The sequence below is a fragment of the Notamacropus eugenii genome, chromosome 1 (genome assembly GCF_028372415.1).
Source record: "Notamacropus eugenii isolate mMacEug1 chromosome 1, mMacEug1.pri_v2, whole genome shotgun sequence".
NCBI classification, from domain to species: Eukaryota; Metazoa; Chordata; class Mammalia; order Diprotodontia; family Macropodidae; genus Notamacropus; species Notamacropus eugenii.
The window spans coordinates 740,326,506-740,348,187 of record NC_092872.1 but is presented as its reverse complement, the minus strand read 5'-3'; the positions used below and the strand labels follow the sequence as shown (position 1 = coordinate 740,348,187).

The following is a 21,682-nucleotide window of genomic DNA, read 5'->3' as shown; positions in this document are numbered from 1 at the left end:
TGAGAGCTATATGGAATCTGGGGAATCCAGTTAGCCACCTTGATGAAAACCTAGGCATGACCTGTACATAGGCTCCACTTTGAAATATTCCGAGAGGAATCTGCCAGTGGGGGCAAGTTGCTAATGAGTAGACTGCCATTTCTTCAGATCCCCAGCACTCAGCATAGTAACTGGCACATAGTTAGTGTTTCATAAATGTTTATTAACGGACCTTGACTTTATAAGGTGATCCTCAGGATCAGACCTGATCCAAGTGAGCCCAAAGTACTGGGGGACCCTGGGTCAACGGTTCTGTCTTCTTCTAAGTTTTCACTTGTGCTCTCACCTTTCAGTGATCTCATTACCTGTAGATATTTATCAAGTTATCAACCAATCAGTAACACTTATTAAACACTTGCTATGTACCAGGAAATATGATAGGGATACAGCCCTGACTTGAAAGAGCATTCATTATAATAGGGCAAATGGCACACGAATATTTAATAATATATCGAATACCTACAAAGCAATTACAAGGCAGTCTTAGAAGGGAAGGATTACATGCTGTCTTGGGGAGGGAGGGAGGGCAAGGGGAAGGAGGGAGAGAAAAATATGGAACTCAAAAGCTTGTGGAACTGAATGTTGCAAGCTAAAAATAAATAAATAATTTTTTAAAAAGAAGGGGAGACTCTAGTAGATGGGGGTAGGGGTGGTGTGGAATGAAAAGAAAAGGCATCCTCCACAAGCTAACACTCGATCTGCATCCTGAGGGAATCTGACTCTTCTAAGAACCTCTTAGTTTTTCTAGATGGCCGTTGTGGACTCCCCTTCTCCTGTGTGTACCTCCTGAAAAGTTCCCTGTTTCAAATCCACAGCCACTCGAAATCATAAGCCATACTATCCCTGTACCCCCAAATCCCAGTTTACTCTTACAGGGCATAATTAGTACAAAGCAAAGACTTTTAATGAAACAAACACAAAGTAGCAAAAGAATGTTTCCCCCACAGTCTCAGGATATGAACCCCCATCAAGACTCCTATCAGTGGGAAAAGAGTGGAGCCACATAGGCATCATGCATAAGGGACTAATATAGGGAATACACCTATGCCAATGTATGTGGAGGACAAGAGATGGAGAAAAGAAATGTGGCTGGCATTTTAAATACTCCTGAAAGGGTATATGACTAGGTAACTTGGGTGGCTAGGACACCTGCCATAAGATATCCCATGACTCCCCTGCTTCGGGGCCACCCATGTCTTTGGGTGATGACACCACGCAGTTCTCACTGGGTAGCCTGTCTTCTCTGCCCTAGGAGGTAGAGCATTGCATCTTGGATGGTCCACACCTGCCTTTCTTTCACCCTTGGGCTGTGCTCACTGTGGGATGCTCTTCTCTAAGAAGATCATGGGTCTCCGGCATCTCTTTCTTTTAGCTTAAACCAAAAGGCCAAACTTCAGTTTTCTATGTAACAAAAGCCTCATGTTCTGTGCTGTGTTATGGTGTCTCTCTACAAGGAGAGGGGTCTACTAGATACCAGTTAACAATCAATCAACAAGCAAGTTTGGACTTTTCTATCCTGGGCTCCAACAGGGCCCTGGTTATAGAATCTCTGCCCTCCCAAAGAATCTTCTTCCCACCCTTCCTTCTCACACATAGAACTCCCTTCCCCCTCTAAAATCTGCCTTCTGTCCCCTCTTCTACCTCCTCTCCCTTTGTCTTCCATTCACTTATATTCTTCTTGGTGATAGCTGACCCAGAACACTGCGCAATCTGAATAAACCATCCTCTCCCTTACACAGGTACCCTTTGTCCTACCTTTAACTGGATCATTCTGCCTATTTACATTCATAGAGTTGTGTGTGTATGTGTTGTGTTTGCGCCTGTGTGAGTGGATGGGGAGATGTATATTGGATGGAGAAGCATCATGATTTGTGCTGAGACCTGTACCCCAAAATACCCTAAGACCATGTCTCTGAAAGTAGCCTAACCCTGCCCTCTGTTTGGGAAAAAATTTTCCTGTGTTGCAGGCCTGACTCTGCAATTCCCTTATCAGAACAGAGGGGTGCCTGATCCAAGGATTTTTGTCCCTGGCAGGCCCAAGGATTTTTCCTCCCACCAGATCCCCAATGTCCATGCCTTTGACAGCTCCCTCAGTGTCTGTTATATTCCCTACACTTTCCCATCCATAGCTCCTCAACACACGTGGACCCTCAGATTAGAACCCCTGACATTCCTTTCCCATGCCCCTTTTCTATATAAGCTCTAGATTCACCCCCATTAGGGTGCACGTATTTGAAAGAAATTTCACCTGCTCCTATTGGCATTACAGTAAATTGTCTCTTGACTGAAAGACAACTTGAGGGTGTGAATTCATTCCATGCGATTCTGCCTTGGCATTCTCAGGGTCCCAACCCCCCAAACCTCTACCCAAACCTCTTCAAAAGGAAACATATATCACTTAACACAGGCATCATGTCCATGTAGGCATGATGAGGAAATGGTGGGAATATTAGGGACCTGATCATCCTAGTTCAGATAGGAGGTTTTGGCAAACAATGGAATCCAGCTAACAAGAAGAAAGGATTTCAAAGAAGCAGACTGAGTAGTTTAGGTTCAAATTAGTTTCAAAGGAGTATAAATCCTGGAGATCAGGATCTGGTAGTTGACAGATCTCTGTCCTTTTTGAGAGAAAGTGTTAACACATTGGGATATGTGAGGGACTTCGTCACTAAGAGAACTGAAATTTGCCATTTAGATTTAAGCTAAAATAGCAGAGTTTAAACTTTTGGGTCTCAGTACTACTTTAGTTTGACCATATTTTGTACTAGAATGTATTTATGTAAATCAGCAGAAGTATCCATGATACTTTTGAAGTTTTCAACAAGGTAAATCAATGTCTTTGGTACCCAAGAAAATGTGCTTTTTTCAAATTCACATTTCTCTAGTTTTTAATAAGTGGAATAATCTGCCTCTTTCTAAAACTGAAGTGTTCTCACACAAATAAGGAATTTTTCTCCATTATTAACAAAGGGATATAAATCCTCCAAACCACATAATTTTCTCTCTAAAACAATTAAAAATTCTGTCAATAACTTTTATTTCTTCACATACATACTTAGCAGCGTATGTCAAAAGAAAGTGATTTTTCAACTTAGATCATTCATAACATAGGAAATGTCTCACACCCTGGGAAAAGAAATACAAGTCTCTTCTTTTACAGAAAGAAACTTTTTCTTTCGTTAACATTATTAACAGCTCAATACGTGAAGGTATTTAAAGGAACAAACTGATGCCATATTGGGGGCTATCTTCCAACATCCCTAAAGGCCTGGATGCCTCTGAGTGACTGAAGCTTCCTTCAGCCTTCAATCAGTTCAGCAAAACCTTTCTAGGTGTTCCCATGAAATGACAATGTTGGAAAAGGCCAGAAGAATTCAAATGACCAGGGGTGGCTCTGAAAGACTTTGGCCCTTGTTGCAAAAGCCTTTGTTTCAGATCCCTTTCTTTCTCTTGTAACTAGAACCAGCAGCAAGCTTCTCAGGCTTTGAAATCTTCCTCATTTGCAAGGACAAAGAGGATAATTGGAGAACATAAGGGCAAAAGGGGAGAAATTTGTTGCCCCTTGCCAGGTTTTAAGCCAGTTTGCTAGGAATGAATGACCACAACAAGCCTCAGACATTTTGCCAAGGACTGAGCCCTGGTTTCAGAGGCACCAGCAGAGGGGGTGAAGTGAGAACCTGATTCCTCTTCCCAGCCTGAGGCTGGAGCTGTAGCTGCAGAGTGGTCAGTCAGTCAAATAAATAACATTTGTAAAGGACCCACTATGTACTAGGTACGGTGCTAAGAGCTAGGGATTCAAAAAGAACAAAAGACAGCCCCTGCCTTCCAGAAACTTCCAGTCTAATGGAAGACACAACAAGCAAACAAAATGTACAAATATGCCATGTCAAAAATACATAGGAAATAATTGAGAGAGAAGGCATCAAAATTAAGAAGGGAAAGGTTTCCTGGGGGTTTTCATTGTGACCTAAAGGAAGCCAGGGAAATCAGTGAGTTGAGATGAGGAGAGATAATGTTCCAGATATGTGGAATGCCCAGAGAAAATATCTGGCTCCTAGAGAAGTGTCCTGTTGCTGTCCCAGTCAGGAGACCAGTGACACTGGACGAGAGAGTTCATGATGTAGATAAAGATGCAAGGGGACTAGAAAGGCAGGAGAAAGCCAAGTTATACACAGCTTGAAACATCCAGTGGAGGATTTTGTGTTTCAATGGAATTTATTAAGAAGGGAAGGTCTGGTCTTTGGGAAAATCAGATTTGTGGCTAAATGGAGAATAGATTGGAGTAGGGAGAGAGGAAAGGAAGGCCAACCCAAAAGCAGGTCATTACAATATTCCAGACCAAATCTAGACAACCTGGATCAGGAAGTCTAGTGTCCAGAATAAAAGAAGTGATGGTGTCAATGATCTCAAGATTGCCCAGGGTCTTGTGGGATGTTCTGGAAGTCATATTGTGAAAAAACAATTAGCATTTAAACAAGACCATGTCCTCGGCAGGGCCATATACTTTGAATTACGCACTGGGCAACCCAAGGGTCTGTCAGTTGACTCCAAAGCTGTTAATGAGATGAAATCAAACTGATTTCCAACTGCCCAAGTTCCACTGATGGAAACCAATTTTCAACCTCTAGTAGAGAATTTTCTAAAAGAGAGAGAGGTGAGAGTAAAGAGTGGGGAGGTGGCAGATGGATGCTGTGGGTCTCTATGAGGCCCCAGGAGATTTGGGGCTATATTTTTTCAATTTTCTGATGAACCTGGGAGATCTGCAGCATGATCCTGACTACTTCCTCGTCTTTCCTCTTGGAGGGCAAGGTTTTCCTAGAAGAAACAAGCTCTGTTCTTTGTTGACTATGTCATTGACTATGTCAACTCTAGAAAATGTTGGTTGATCACTAAGAGGGTGTTTCCAAGAACTTGAGGACCACTTTACTCATCCAAGAAATTCCAGTAATTAAAAGGAATATAAAGGGCCCAGTCAAGTTCCCTTGGTTCCATTGCCCGGAATTCCTACCTTCTCCAGGGCCAAGGTCTATGACCCAATACATTTCCCGGATTCTGGTCTCCTCCACCCAGGCCCTGCAAGAAGCCCACTCATTCCTGTGCATATTCTCCCTTCATCCAGTTTCCAAACTTTGTAAACATTTCCCAGGGATATGGGAACAAAGCATCTGGCATACTTCGGTGAAGGAAACAGTCTTATGTCCCTCTTTTCCATTCTGGGAAGAAAGCAATTTTCATGTGTGTTTCTGAGCCCAGATGGAGAAAGAACACATCCTCTTCCAGGAATCCCTTCTGCTCCTTATCGAGATCTGTGTTCTGACCTTCACTCCATCCCACTGCTTCCACCCTTGCCAATGTCAATATCCCCTTGGGTCCTCTTTCTATAAAAGCCCTGTCCCTTTATGGTCAGATATGCTATCCCTTAGTCCTGCAAACAGGTAAGTAAGGGAAAGGTGTGGAAAGTTGGGTCCCTGCAGTTTCCTGAGCCCATTATCTTCACAGGTAGAAGGAGGAAACAGCCACTAGTTCTCTTGGAGAGATGAGTCAGTGGATGTTCATTTCTAAAGAACTCTGAAAGAGGGAGGGGTCTTTGCTCACAAGTCCACCCTACCAGTTACACTCACATTCTGAAACATACAGAGTCTGCGATTCCAGACCTCAGAAAGGGGAGAAGAGGAAGGAGAAAGTAGAGAATTTAGACCCAGCCTTGGCCAAGAGAACAGGTGAACAGCACCACCCTGGGTCTGTTGAGGACTAGGCCACTAATCTTGTATTCATCTCTCTATGGTCCCTGGATTGTTCATGACAGGGTAATTAGGATTTCCCTTCTCTCCTGTCCAGACTCAAAAGTAATGCTGCCTTCCATGATGTCCCCCAGCTTCTCAGGGCTGTTCTTTACCTGCCTGCTACTGTCAGGCCTGACACAAGGTGAGTCCCTTCAGACCTCTCTTTTGACTACACACCTGGGACTAGAAAAATTCTGGATGCTCTTAAATACTAAGAGAGAAAGGGAAGGGATAGAGAGCAGGAGTGTGGGGAAAGTATGACAGAGAAGAAGCTGTGGTCAGCTGTCAGGCTAGTAGGATACAAAGACTGATGTCTAGGGAACAGGAGCCTCACATACAGATGCTATCTTCCTTCCCTAGGCCAGGAGAAGGCCCCTGCTCCCCCCTCTGCCAGGAGCTCCTGCCCCCAGGGCTTTGGCTTCTATGACTCCTACTGCTATGGCTTGTTGGGTCCTGGGGAGACCTGGAACACAGCTGAGGTATGTTAGGGAGGGGGTCCCTGAGGGGGGAGGCTGGGTCTGTCTCACTATGTCAGTGTTCTTTGGGGTCAGAAGAGAGGTCACAATGAGGTCCTGACTCCTCATCTCACCCAGATCTTCCACTCCCTAGTATCTCCAGAGTTGGGTCCCTCCTTTTCCTGTGTCCTTTAGGCCATGACTTCTCACGATGGTGATCCTTGTCCCCCTCTAGCCACCCATGGTCTCCTCACCTGGGGTAATTAGCCTTTTCTCTTTTCCTCTACTGACCTCCCTGGTCCCCTGAAGCTCCCCTGGGGCATTCTATTGCCCACCTAGTGACCCCCTATCTCCTCTGTGCCCTTCACAGTTGTTGTGCCAGAGTTACCCTTCAGGTCACCTGGGCTCCCTGCTCAATGAGGGTGAGACCTCCTTTGTGGCCACCATGATCATGGAGAATGAGATTGGTGATAACCCAGTCTGGATTGGCCTGCATGACCCCACCAAGGTATGACTCAGAAGCCTTTCCCTGTCTGTGTCCAAGAGAGTGAAGGGATATGGAACTGTGTGTGAGGAGGGGGCAAAGGTTCTTTGTAAAAGTCTCAGAGGTCCAAGTTCCTGAGAAAATGACTTACATACATACGTACATACATACACACACACACACACATATATATAAAATCATGGCTATATGGTACAGGAGTATTTGAAGGGGCATGGAGGGAGGTCTGGATGGTGGAGCAGCAGGAGACTGCACCTCCAATGGCAGCTCCTTGGTACTCACCTGCCTCTAATTTTACTTCAGTATCTCTGTCGATTTTTTTGATTCAATGGACAAGTCTTTTGTGCTTATATCTGTGATTAGTTCTCAGAATCTTTCAGAGGAGACTTCTTAGTCACCACTCTGGTGGAGACAAGAGTCACAATGAGGAAATCTTGCTTCTGAGTAACAGTGCAAAACAGTCCAGGACCTAGGGCTCCCAGAGAGGCTGAGAGTCCTCAGGATAGGGAATGGGACAAGAGAAGAATAGAGGCATGAGAAACAGAAGGTAAAGAAGGTTTTCTGGAGGAGGGCTGGGTAGTAGGCTCTGCCTAGATCTCATAGAGAGAATGTGATGGGGTGGAAGTAGGCTGGTGCCAAAAGCAACACCATGGAGAGCAGCATGAGGAAAGATTTAGAGAACAGAATTAACTTGTGGAGTGATCTGAGCTAAATAAAGGTGCATGTGCAGTTGATGTGTTCATGAAGGGGTTAAAGGAGGTGGGTGGTTGGTGGGAGGTGTCTCGCTATTCTCTAACCACTTCCCTTTCTGATCCCCTTACCCCAGAAACGCAGGTGGAGATGGAGCAGCAACGCCCTTTACCTCTACCAAGCCTGGGAGACTGGCTCTCCAGGCAAAACCAGTCCAAACTACTGTGCGGCCCTGACTCCTCAGTCTGGTGAGCTAGAGAAAGAAAAACCCTCACACCTCCGCCATCTACCCAGGAGCATTCTCTTCACTTTGTGTAGTCTAAAAGCCTAGATGCCTGTGGGCACCTCCCTTCTAGAATACAGGAGTGACTCCTTAATCTCTCTTTTCCCACACTTCTTTTCAATGTTTTTCTTTTCTTCCCCCTGCTTTCTCATCTTCTCTTTTCTCTTCCATTTTCCTTCTCTTCTCTATTTTCTTTCTTTCATTTTTCCTTTCTCTTGCCATTCCTTTTCTTCTCCTTTTTCACTCTCCCTATATTTACTTTTCCTTCTTCATAGGACTCAATGATAAACTTGAATGATTGTAGGACCTGTGAGCAGGAAGCCATGGTGATCAGACTGGGGATCTCTCATTCTAACCTGTCCCCTTAACTTAACCTGGACCATATCTCTGCAGAATTCCGGAGCTGGAAAGATGAGCCTTGTCAGAAGGAGTACCTCTACTTGTGCAAGTTTGAAGCCTAGAAGGGATAAGTCAGAAGAAGAGGTTGGAATTCTGCTGCCTTGGAGCCAAGCACAGCCAAGGAGGGTCATGGTCATGGTCTCTGCCCTCCCAGATCATCTTCTTCCCATCTGACTTCCTCACACCAGCCCTCCTACTCCCTTTGTTATCCACCACCTGTGTCCACTTTTCCTTTCTTTTACTCTTCTTCCCACTGTACCCTACTCAGTGCTACCTGCCCCAGGGCCTTTTATGTTACATACCACAACTGACCTAACATTGATACATAACCTCAGTATAAATGGTCACCCTATTTTAAAAAGTGGAAGAGATCAGATTAATGCTCTGACAAATATTGATAAGATGAGAATTCTCAAGCCAGGAGTCAAGAAAGTCATTCAAGACAAAATTCTGATTACTTGAAATTCAGAAACTAAGCTAGATAATAATGCATGATATTCTACTTCTGATTATATTCTGGAGAGATATAGAACTGGGCTCTCCTATGCGCACTCTTTCTCTTGGCTTTGTAACTTAGGGAGGTTTCTGCTTCAGGTTCCTTCCAAATGATGTTGTCTCTACGGATGGCTTTGTTGTAGTCTCCAGTAATGGTTATGTGTCTTTGAATAAACTTCTTTCTGACTTGATCCTTAGAATTATTTTGATGAGTCACAGGTTTTTAAGCATTTTGGTGCATCAAGGTTTAGAAAGAACTTCCCTCATACCAACCTTATAAAAATAACCCCCATTTTAGAGGAGAGGAAAATGAACATAGGAGACACTCTTAACATCACAGATCTTCAGATTTCCAATGTAGTATGAAAATCTTTCTCTGCAGTAAGTGCTGGAGTGAAGCTAGGCCCACATCTTCATTTCAGTTTAGCTTATTATATAGCAAGGTCTGGGAGGACCCATCATTACTTTCAAAACTCATTTTCTTTTGTCCTTCTATCCATGTGTGATAACACCTGTTGACCCTGAGATGTCTCTCATATCTTGTCTCCAGTTGCCATTGGGCCATTTGGGCTCCTTCCGCAGTACCTGATGTTTTGAATCCCAAAGTCCCTGAACTCATTGGTGCCCAAAGAGTCATATGTTTGAATCTTCTCATGACCTTACAAAATTTCTTGTCCTGGAATCTCCTAAGGTCATCAGATTAAGAAGTTTCATAGTCTTCTTAAGTGTCTGCATATCAGATTAGATGAAGTATATGGAGAAGTTGATTGTTGAGGCAAGTTCTCCCCTCAGAAGAAGTAGCATGTGCATTGATCAAATTACACATTGACTTTATCCCTCCAATATTCTCAGATCTCACCAGAATTTAGTTGTCCAATGGTCCACATGCCCTTGAGGTGGGTTCCATTGTCCTGGTCTCCTGCCTCATCCCAGCCCCTTCCAGGGAGCATATTTCTTCCTGCCCTTATATCAGAAGTCTTGCCTAGTATGGTCTCTATCCCTCAGAACAAGATACCCTCTTTTAGTCTTTTGGTACATTTGCTGAGCAGAGGCCTATTGCCTGCAGATAAGAATCAATGTAGCAGAGAAATACAGAGGTGATGGTGGTGGTTGTCCTTAGTTCTCCAAGAGGATCATGACATCAGGGAGGTGATGACATGACATGCAAGTGAACTGGATTTAAGTGAAAGAGGAGAGTGAAGAGTCACCAGCCTCACTTTCTCTTGCAGAGCCATTTGGGTCCAATAGTGAGATACTGATCAGGATGACTTCAGATGGCCCTGGATGCAATGGGAGACCTTGGTCTTTCGAAGCTAAGGTCTTTAACAAGTCTCAATTTGACTGAGGCCATACCCATTCAGTGACTAAGGGTAATTTAATAGTGAGGCAGAGGCTTCTTAGTTAAAAAAATCAATCTGAGAAGGAAAGACCTTCAGGGTTTCTGACCAAAACAGTCACAATTGCTAGTGACATTCAAGAGAAAACCAGAATTGTTGAGCCAAGGTTAACCACCATCTTCAGAGAATTACTTCAATCACTCATCACCTAACCAATCCAACAAATGGAATTATTCAGCTTTTCTTGTGTCCCTGAAAATACTAGGGATACAAATAAAGGAAGAAAGCATGTCAAAGAGTTCACATTCTAATGGTAGAGACAGTGTACATAGGACGCTATACACAAGAGATGAAAAATTCCTTCAGAGCCCCATAGTAACCACAGGCATGAAACTTCTCCATATCTCAAAGACTTCAGTCCTTAGGTCATGAAAGGATGAGGAGCACCTGAGACAGGAGCAGGACCAGATCAAGAGGCAAAAGACCCTCAAAATGCAGAGGCAGAGCTGTTTTCTCCTCTCTGATGACTGACTCCTCACATCCCCTCAAAACCTGTTCCTCCCTTGTTGCTCCCGCAAATCCAGGTTTCTCTAATTCCCTTTGCCTGGATACCAAGCCGAACAGGAAGGCATTCCCTCTCACCACACATAAGAATTTAATAAAAACTAACATTTATAGTGAGATGTAAAGTTTGTGAAACACTTTGCAAATGTGTCTTTGATTGATTGTCACAACAGTTCTGTAATGGAGGTGACATGATTGTCCCACTGTTTTCATACAACAAGCCTGTGGATGAGAAGGATTAAATGATACACCTGGGGATCCCAATTCAAGATCAGGAGTGAAGGAGGCTTGGAATTCAAGCCTTTCTGATTCTGAAGCCAGTGCTTTCTCCCCCATGTTAACTAGCATCCTCTCTATTGTTAATATTATTATTGCATTATATATTATACATATATCATATATTATGCAGTAGCTCTGTGTCTTTCTGCCAATAGCAACTTATGAAATCTTTTTTATTCGTCACTCACTGTTTCTTTTCCCAGAGTAATATAATTTTTATGTTAATTCATATTCTCATGCAGCATATAGAAACCATGAATATGTTTTTAATTAACTTTGGAATATTAGGCATTCAGAATCTGACCTTCTTAGAGGCATTTGTGAAAAGAGAAGGATTCTTATGATGGCTAAAGAGAATTTAGGAAGAACTCCCTCAGAGAACTGAGTTTTACCTGTATATTAAACTAAAAAAGAAGAGGAATCTTGAGAGATACAAGCAATTATCTGGAGAAAATGAATGATAGGGCTGCGATTGAGAAGTGAGGAGAAGTCATTATAAGAAGTAATGGATAGACATATCTCAGTGACCTTTTTCAAGGTCAGAACTAAACACTTTAAGTCACTAACTATGCCTGAGTTACATAGCTATAGTTATAGCTAATAACTTTGTTCAAATGTTCATAGATGCTTCTAGAAGGTTATCAGTTTTGGAATTGTGTCATGTATGGAGAGGTAAGGAACTGCTTATGGGAAAGGGAGGGCATGTCTACCATTTATTAAAATTAATATATAATAAATTGGAGAGGTGTCACTGGGGCTAAAGGAGTAATTAGTGAGAAAGTTTCCAATTGTTGATAATTAATAATACAGATATATGAATGAATCACCATGGCACTGGGGATAATCAAATGGAAAATGGCATTGAATCAAGTAGTGGTCTGAAGTGTGATCACTGTTGAAGTTACATGTAAGGAGGATAATGTCTTAAGGCATGTTGCTAAACTATGTGAGTTAGACACCAACACATATACCTAGGTATGTATGTGTGCATGTATGTATATATGTATATATATATATATACACACACAAATATGCATGTGTATATATACATATCTACATACACACATACTCATTTGTATTGAATATTCTTGGAATATTACCTTATTACTTCTCAGCAAAAGTTGGTATGGCAAAGGAGGAGCAATCCTCACATGTGTTAAATTACCAAGTGTGCTTTGAGACTTTAATGGGAAGGTCATAGTAGTAGACAGTATAGGCACTGGGAACTTGAAATAGCTAAATTCTTGTTACCCACTGTCCCTGCCCACCTCTCCTGTGTTTTAGTTTTATGTGGCCCCAAGTGCTGAGAGTGAATCCATGATGCATGTTAGGCTCATACACAAAAGGAGAACTATGAGATATTTAATATTCCTCCAGTTAAGCATTTGAACTCCTGAGACTGAGCTCATCCCTCAACTTTAGAAATGAGGTCAGGGCTTGATCTTGGGAATGAATGAATGAAAAAACATTCAAGAAGCACTCAGTACATACAAAGCACTGTGATAAGGCAAGACCTAACAATAGAAAAGCCAGGCAGTCCCTCCCCTCAAGGAGTTCCCATTCCAAGGGAGGGTGACAACACATATGAAAGGTCAAAACTCCCAGGATCTTTAGGGAATAGCAGCAAAGGTGATGGCCAGGTCTCTTCTTTCATGTCATTTCCAAAGATAAAATCATTACACTTGTTGAAGTCTTGACAGGCCAAGGACTCTGGTGACAATCTTTACACATCTTGATCCCTTCTGCAATATGATTGGCATGTTTTAAGAGGGGCATTAACCCACCTGGAGTAGGTACATGGGAGTGGGGATGGGAGGACTATAGTGAGAGCCCTAGAACACCTGTAACATAAGGACTGGGTGAGCAAAATATATATAATTCATACAGAGAAGACTTAGAATTGTAGGCTTTCAGTTCATTAGGGGACCTCAGCAGTCATCCAATCAAAGTCAGGTTAAAACAGAGAATCTTACAACAAGGCAAAAAAGTGAAAGGAAGACAACTGTGTCCCCTGCTATGAGTTTGCTCACATGGTAGTCAAGTCAAGGAAACAAGCATTTATTAAGTACCTACTACATACAGAACACAAAAGCCAGTCACATTCCAACTTTGCAACAAGCCCATGGTCTAATGTAGGATAGCAGAGTTAACTTAATGCAAACTAAAATGTAGAAATAGCTTACATTCAGGATAAATGGGAGAAAATCAACAAAGTGGAGGCACTGGAATGAAAGGGGATCAGAAAGGCCACTTGCAGAACATGAGATTTATCTGCCAGTTGAAGGATGTCAGGGAAGCCCAGACTGGGAAGAAGGAAGGACAGAATTCTAGAAATGAAGGATAGCCAAAGAAAATGCATAGAATTGGGAGATGATTCCTCTTGGTACTCCATTCTGGTCTGCTGCCATCCTTCTGAATACCCCTTCTATCACTTAAGTGTGGTGTTTGGAGTCATACCCTAATTCCCCAGGCCACGTTTCCTAAAGAAGGATCCCCATGACTCAAGATGTCCCGTGGGTACATGTACAATAAAAACAGTTTATGAGTCCTTGTATAATTACTAATAAAACACAAACATTTCATGAAAGGACATGGTAAGAAAAGGAATAATGAAACATGTTAGTCTGAAATCTGGGGTAATGTCTCTCCCAAACATGCATATCATCAATGTTACCACAATACAGAGATCACTTATAAATAGCAGGAGTTATTTGTTTTGTCTGGAGGTCAACTAATGCATCGCTTCTCCATTGGACTGAGCTCAGCCTAAGAAAGTGAAATGCCTGCCTTCAGGTGTATCCTACAGAGAGTAGTAACCTTGTGATCCCCAGAATGGGTGAAAGTAGGACATAGATCAATGAGTAAGTCAAGCCTCTAATGGTATTGGGCCAAGGAAATCCCTTAGAGATACCCTCATGCTATTCTTACCAGGTGCATTCCCCGTTGACTTCTTCTAGACACAACTCCACTGGTCATTGGTCCCTATTGGATGCTTCTTTGATTGACATGACCTGCCTCCATTCTTCTTGGCACATGAAAGTCTTCTCTGCTTCTCATTTCTGGCTCTAGCTGAAGTCCTTGACTATGGTACTATGGCTTCCTCCTGTGAAGAAAGACTCTGCCAGCTCTTTTACTTAAAAAACCCAATGGCTATTGTTCATAATTTCTATTAGGAAAATAACAACCTAAGTCATAGGAAAAGTGACATTTCTAGTGGTGGGGATGGGATGGGGAAGAAATCAAGAAATCTTGCTTTTTGATCTTTCCTAATCATGCTAGAGTCAGTCAATCAGGCATTTATTAGGCATCACTTATGTTCCTGGCTACTGGGTGACTGTGATTTAGTATTCAGGAGAAAGAGAGACAAATACCAACCTTAGGAATTCCCCCTTCAATCTCATCCCTTCCACCCTGTACTTACTGAAGAGCTAATTGAAAGAGGGGCCCTATTTATCCAGAAGATGGGAACTTCTTTCCTTTCCCCTTCCATTTTGTTCCCTCCCCTTCCGACTACTTTATACAGTGCTTGATACAGAATCCCAGGGCAGGTGGTGTGGCTCACCAGAGCAGTGGCCACAAAAGCAGGCCATTGGCCTAGTCCAGCCCAACATAGCCCTCCTCAGGTTTCCAAACATAAGATGATGAATTGCAGTGGGAAAAAAATCCCTGTGTCTGAAAGTGTCAATCCTAGAAATGACAAGACAGAAAGAAGAATTGAGATGTGACCACTCTGGAGCCAAGAACAGAGCCTCAGGCACTCATTACTGTCTCTCTATGTTCTCCACTACCTATATTCAAACCATCTGAATTTTCATTCCCATTAGACCTCCAGGTTTTCCTCCACAACACAGTCTTCCTGGAAAAGAAACACAAATCTCTGTTTTTACAGACAGAAACTTTTTCTTTCCTTTTACTCATTAACAACTCAACTAAAGGGGCCTTAAGGGAAGAAACTTCCATCATAATGGACACTGACTGTCAACCTGCTCCCAAGGCCTGGGTGCCTCTGGGTTACTGAAGCTTCCTGCAGTCCTCCATCAGTCCAACAAAATGTTGCTGGGTTTTTCCATCATATGAAAATGTGGGAAAAGGCCAGAAGAATTTAAATTAGGAGAGTGCTCTGAAAGGCTTTGGCCTCTCTCCTAAAACTCTGTGTGAAGTCCTTTTCTTTCTCTTGTAAACAGGGAGTCAAGCAACAAACCTCTCAGACTTTGACCTATTTATCATCTGCAGGGGAGAAGGGGATCAGGAGGTGGGGGTGGGAGAGGGCAGATCAAAACCAGTTTCTTGGAAAGAAGTGACTGTAGGAAGCCCCAGGAATCCTGCCAACGCCTGAGTTATGATTTCACAGGTGTCATCAGAGGGAGAGAAGTGGGAATCTGCTTCTTCTTCCCAACTTGAGTCTCTGCTGTGGCCTGCAGAGTGGCCATTCAGTCAGTCCATCTCTCCATAGACATTCATTAAGCACCTACTAAGTGCCAGCATTTTGGTAAAAATTGGGCATTCAAGAAGAGGCAAAGGACATATTCTGGTCTCAAGGAGCTTAAATCTAATGTTTCACAACAAGCAAAAAACATGTACAAGTACATAGAAGATAAACAAAAAATAATTGTGTCAGAAGACACTAAGATGAAGAGGGATTACATTAGCCTTCCTATAGTTGGGATTTCCATTGGATCTTAAAGCAAGCAAGGGAAGCCAGGGGGCAGAGATGAAGCAGGAGAATATTCTGGAGATGGGAGTCAGGCAGAGAAAATGCCTTGAACCTAGAGATGAAGTGTCTTATTGCTGGACCAATCAGAAGGCCAGTGATACTGTACCAGAGAGAATGTGATAAAAAGATGTAAGGAGACTAGAAAGGCAGGAGAAGGATGGGTTACAGAGGGCTTGAAACATCAAACAGAGAATTTAGTATTTGATCTTCGAGATGATGGGAAGCATTCAAGTTTATTAAGAAGAGATGTGACATGGAAACATCTGGTCTTTGGAAAAATCAGATTTGTGGCTATATCGAGGATGGACTACAGTGGAAAGAGAGGAAAAGCAGACTAACTGAAAGGCAGGTTATCATAATATTCCAGGCCAGATCTAAGCATCCTGTATTGGAAAGCCTAGTGTCCAGAATAAAAGAAGTGATGGTACCAGTGACCTCAGGATTACTTGCATCCTGTCCAGCATCTTGTGGGCTGTTCTGGGAACCATATATCAAGAGAGACATGAACACTTAAACTAGACCATTTCTTCAACAGGGCCATCTAGTTTGAAACACTTGTATCACCAATGCGATGTTCACTGCCCCTAGTGTGGCACAATTCAGAATTGTGAAATACCAAATACTCTCCACATGGAAGGCAGAATCAAAACATTTATTCAGAACCAAATTCATCACAGCAACAAAAATCTATACATAACAACAATGTAGAGAACAACATCATTCCCAAGCCTTCCCCCTGCTAGGCTTCTCACAAACCAGCTTCATTAAACAAATCACAAACAGGCTTCCTTAAAGAAAGTCACAAACAATGACAAAACCACTCATGCTAGCCAGCTGCCTGTTTACCTGCATCCTTCTAGTTCTGACTGCTCTCAAGACGAACTTTCTCTCAACTCTGCTCTAGCTCTGCCTCTTCCTGTTCCATCCATGCAGCAAACTCCTCTTGCCACAGGCTCCATGTGACCCTGGTAGGTTACATGGGCCTATTAATGAATATGAAAGATCTTCCACTTAAATTACCATTAAAACATCCATGAAACTGCAAGGGACAGTCAGTTGGCTCTAAAGTTGTTACTGAGGAGGAATCAAACTGATTTCCAACTGCCCAAGTGCCACTGTTGGGAACCCCTTTTAAACCACTAGTAGAGAATCTTTTAAAAGACAGAGCTTAAAATCATGAGTAGGCTGGTGACAGAGGGATATTGTGAGTTTCCATGAAAGTCCAGGAGATTTGGGGCTGTATTTTTTTTCAATTTTGGGTGATCTTGGGAGATCTGCTGCTCAGTCCTGCCTATGTCCTCTTGTCTTTCCCTTTTGGGATCAAATTTGTGCTAGAAGAAGCTGGAGCAAATTCTGTTGACTATGTCATTGACTATGTCAATGTAACCCCAAATCAACTAGAAAATGTGCTAGTGATCACTGAGAGGCATGTTCCAACACCCTGAAAAGCTTCTTTGTTATCCAGAGAATTCCAGTAATTAAAAGGAAGATAGAGGACCCACTCAAGACTCCTTGTGTCCATTGCCTGAAATTCCATCCTTCTCCACTGTCAAGGTCTATGACCCAATACCTTTCCTGAATTTTCCTCCTCCATTCAAGCCTTTCAGGAAGCTCCCTCATTCCTGTGTGTATTCCCTCTTCATCCAATCACCAACCTTTATGAACATTTCCTGGGGCTATGGGAATAAGGCAGGTGGCATGCTTTGGGGAAGGAATCAATCTTATGGTGCTCCTTTGTGTTCTGGGAAGAAAGCAATGCTCATGTGTCGTCCTGAGCCCAGATTGAGAAAGACCACACCCTCTTCCAGGAATACCCCCTACCCCTCATCAACACCTGTGCTCTGACCCTCACTCCATCCCCCTAACTCCACCTAGTCACCTCCTCTTCTATCTCTGCCAATTTCTACACTCCTTTGGGCCCTCTCTATATAAAGGCTCTGTCCCTTACGGTTCAGATATACTATGCCTTAGTCCTGCAAGTCTGGTAAATAAGGGAAAGTTGTGAGAGATTGGGTTCTTCCAGTCTTCTGAGCCCATTACCTTCCAGTTAAAAGGAGGAAGCAGCCACCAGTTCTCTTGGAGAGAGGTGCCAGTAGATAGTCATTTCTGAAGAACTCTGAGAAAGGGAGGGGGTCTTTACTCATCCCATCAGTTTCACCCAGATTCTGTCTCTTGAAGATTCCCTGAGATCCCAGGAAGGGGAGAAAAGGAAGCAGAGAGTAGATAATTCAGTGCCAGCCCTGGCCAAGAGAAAAGGTGAGCAGCTGCACTCTGGGTCAATTGAGGTCTGGGTCACCACCTTCTTCCAATCTCTCAATTGTCCTTGGGTGGTTCATGCCAGGGTAATCAAGTTTTCTCTTCTCTCTTCCCCAGAATCAAAGGTAATGCTGCCTTCCATGATGTCCCCCAGCTTCTCAGGGCTACTCTTCACCTGCCTGCTGCTACCAGGCCTGACACAAGGTAACTCTCTTCAGGCCTCCCCCTTGACTACACTCCTGCATCTAGAAAGCCCCAGGAAGCTTTGATGTAGTAGGAGAGGAAGGGAAGGGGCAGGAGAGTAGGAGTGTGGGGACGGTGGAACAGTGAAGGAACTGTCCAGGTTTTGGAGGGTAAAAAGACTGATGTCTAGAGAACAAGAGCCTTAGGTGTCCTTACATACAGCTCCTCTCTTCCTTCCCTAGGTCATGAGAAGGTCCTTGCTCCTCCCTCTGCTAGGAGCTCCTGTCCCCAGGGCTTTGGCTTTCATGGCTCCCACTGCTATGGCTTGTTGGGTCCTGGGGAGACCTGGAACACAGCTGAGGTGTGTTGGGGAGAGGGCCCCTGAGAAGGTGGCTGGGTCTGTCTCACTATGCCAGTGTTCCTTGGGGTCAGAAGTGGGGTCACAATGAGGCCCTGACCCCTTATTTCTCACCCAGATCTTCCACTCTCTCGAGACTCCAGAGCTGGGTCACTCATTTATCTGTGTCCCTTAAACCTTCACATTCCACAATGGTAATCTTTGTCTCCCTCTAGTCATCTACCCATGATCCCCTCACCTAGGGCTGTTAGCCTTTTTTCTTTTCCTCTTTTGAAGACCTTGTCCCCAGAAGCTCCCCTGTGGCATTCTATTGCCCACCTAGTGACCCTCTACCTCCTCTGTGCCCTTCACTGTTGCTGTGCCAGGGCTACCCCTCAGGCCACCTGGGGTCCCTGCTCAATGAAGCTGAGGCCTCCTTCGTGGCCACCATGATCATGGAGAATGAGATTGGTGAGAATCCAGTCTGGATCGGCCTGCATGACCCAAACAAGGTAGGATCCAGAAGCCTGACCCTGTCAGTGTCCAGGAGAGTGAAGGGGAAAGAAAGTGTCTGGAGGGGTGGGAGGAGGATGGAAGAGAGTTCATATTAGTTGTGGAGGTCCAAGATTCTGAGAAAAGCAGTAGAATTAAGGAAGAATACAAACAGTACTATAGGGGAGAGGAGTATTTGAAGGGGCATGGAGAGAGGTCTGGATGGTGTCCAGGGCTGGCCAGTGTCTGCACCTCCATCAGCAGCTCCTTGCTACTCACCTACCTCCAGTTTCACTTCAGTATCTCTGCCTATTCTATTTGATTCAAAAAACAAGTCTTTTGAGCTCATCTCTGTGCTTAGTTCTCAGAATCCCCCAGAGGAGACTTCTCAGTCACCACTCTTATGGAGACAAGAGGCACAATGAAAAAGCTTGTATCTGGGAAACAGTGAAAAATAGTCCAAGACCTAGGGCTCCCCTAGAAACTCAGGGTTCTCAGAGCAGGGAATGGGGCAAGAGCAAGGTAGAAGAGTGATGCCTAAGAGGTAGAGAAGGTTTTTTGTGGGAGGTTGGGTAGTAGGCTCTGCCTGGATCTCGTAGAGTGAGGGGAGTGGAAGTTGGCTGGTGCTGAGTAAAGCCAGAAGCAGCCCCTGGGAGAGCAGCATCTGGAAGGATTTAGAGAACAGAATAAACTTGTTGTGTGATATGAGCTAATAAAGTTATTTTTGCCATTGATCTGTTTTTGAAAGGGTTAAAGGAGGTAGGTGGTTGGTAGGAGGTGTCTTATTATTCTCTAACCACCTCCCTTTCTAATCGCATCCCCCCAGAACCACAGGTGGAGATGGAGCAGCAATGCCCTTTACCTCTACCAAGCCTGGGGTACTGGCTCTCCAACCAACTCCAACTACTGTGTGACCCTGACTCCTCAGTCTGGTGAGTTAGAGAGAAAAAAACCCCTCACACCTCCACCATCTACCCAGGAGCATTCTTTTCCCCTTGTGTAGTCTGAAATCCTGGATGCCTGGGACACCTCCTTTCTAGAATACTGGAATGAGTCCTCTCATCTCTCTTGTCCACACTTCTTTTCACTGCTCATCTTTTCTTGCCCCTGCTTTCTCATAGTCTTTCTTCATTTTCCATTTTCCTTACTCTCTTCACTATTCCCTTTCTTTCATTTTCCCTTCTCTTTCACTTCCTTTTCTTCTTTTTTATTAAATCTCCCTTCTGCTTAGGACCTCACAGATGAAATTGAATGAGCGTAGGAACTGAGGCCAGGAAGCCAGAGTCATCAGACTAGGGATTTCCCATTGTAACCTGTTCCCTCAACTTAACCTGGGCCTTCTCTCTGCAGGATTCCAGAGCTGGAAAGATGAGCCTTGTCAGAAGCAGTACCTCTACCTCTGCAAGTTCGAAGCCTAGAAGGGATAAGCCAGAAGAAGAGGTTGGAATTCTGCTGCCTTGGAGCCCAGCACAGCCAAGAAGGGTCATGGTCATGGTCTCTGCCCTCCCAGATCATCTTCTTCCCATCTGACTTCCTCATATCAGACTCTCCTATCCCCTTTGGTATCCACCACCTGTGTCAACTTTTTCTTTTCTTCTACTCCTCTTCCCACTGTACCCCACTCCGTGCTTCCTGCCCCAGGGCTTTTTATGTTATGTACCACAACTGACCTAAAGTTGATACATAAACTCAATATAAATAGTCACTCTATTTAAAAAAATAGAAGAGAGCAAATTTGAGCTCTTTCAACAAATATTGGTAACATGAGAATTCAAGAAGTGAAGAAAGTCATTCAGGGCAAAAATGTGATTACATGTAATTGAAAAACCAAGCTAGACCGTGACATATGAAATTTTACTTTTGTCCATGTCCTGAGAAGATATAGGCCTGAACTCTCCAATGTGCACTCATTTCCATTGCCAAGTGACTTAGGGAGGATTCTTGTTTCTGTTCCTTCCAAATGGTCTTGTCTCAAAGCATGGCTTTGTTGTAGACTCCACCAATGGTCATGCCTTTCAATAAACTTCTTTCTGATCTGATCCTCTGAATTATTCTGATGTCACAGTTTTTTAAGCATTATGGGGCATCATGGTTTAAAAAGAACTTCCCTCATACCAACCATATAAAAACAACCTCAGTTTTAGAGATGAGCAAAGTGAATGTGAAAAACACTCTCAACATCACTGATCTTTGGATTTCCCGTGTAGCATGAACATATTTCTCTGCAGTAAGTACTGGAGTGAAGCTAGGCCCATATCTTCATTTCAGTTCAGCTTAGAATATCCCAAAGTCTGGGAGGATCTATTATTATTTTCAAAACCCAATTTTTGACCTTCTTTCCATGTGTGATAACCCCTGTTGACCCCGCGATGTCCCTCATAGCTCTCCTGCAATTTTCATTGCCCAATTTGCTCTCCTTCCCCAGTACCTAGTGTTTTGAATCCAGAAATCCCTGGTCCATTAGGCCCCCAAGGAGTCATGTGAGTTACTTCTTGTCATCTTTTCTTGACCTTGTGAATTTTCCTGTCGTGGAGTCTCCTAAGGTCATCACACTAATAAATCTCATGCTCCTTTCATATCTCTGTGCATGTCAGACTGGATCAAGAATATGAAGAAGTTGATTACTGAGTCAGGTTATCCCCTTAGAGGAAGTAACATGTCCAGTGATCAAATTTCACATTACGTTTGTCTCCCTGATATTCTAAGATCCCACCTGGACCTAGTCTTCCAATAACCTACATGCCCTTTTGGCAGTTTCCATTGTCCTGTTCCCCTGCCTCATGCCAGCCCCTTCCAGGGGCATTCTGTAGCCCACATGGTGACCTACCATATTTCTGTCTGCCCTTGTATCAAAAATCTTGTCTATTATTGCCT

General features: G+C 43.6%; 2 protein-coding genes across 2 annotated transcripts; both read left to right on the top strand.

Annotated features, from left to right (window-relative positions):
- Positions 1–5,880: 5,880 nt before the first annotated feature.
- LOC140528753 (lithostathine-1-beta-like) lies at positions 5,881–8,837 on the top strand. The gene is made up of 5 exons (XM_072646871.1): positions 5,881–5,964; positions 6,183–6,301; positions 6,648–6,785; positions 7,606–7,717; positions 8,146–8,837. Exons 1-5 carry the CDS (start codon positions 5,889–5,891, stop codon positions 8,211–8,213), a joined length of 513 nt encoding a protein of 170 aa, XP_072502972.1. The 5' UTR covers positions 5,881–5,888; the 3' UTR covers positions 8,214–8,837.
- A 9,102-nt stretch (positions 8,838–17,939) lies between these two features.
- Positions 17,940–20,226, top strand: LOC140528745 (lithostathine-1-like). The gene is made up of 5 exons (XM_072646862.1): positions 17,940–18,000; positions 18,222–18,339; positions 18,690–18,828; positions 19,635–19,740; positions 20,159–20,226. Exons 1-5 carry the CDS (start codon positions 17,940–17,942, stop codon positions 20,224–20,226), a joined length of 492 nt encoding a protein of 163 aa, XP_072502963.1.
- The last annotated feature ends 1,456 nt before the right edge of the window (positions 20,227–21,682 follow it).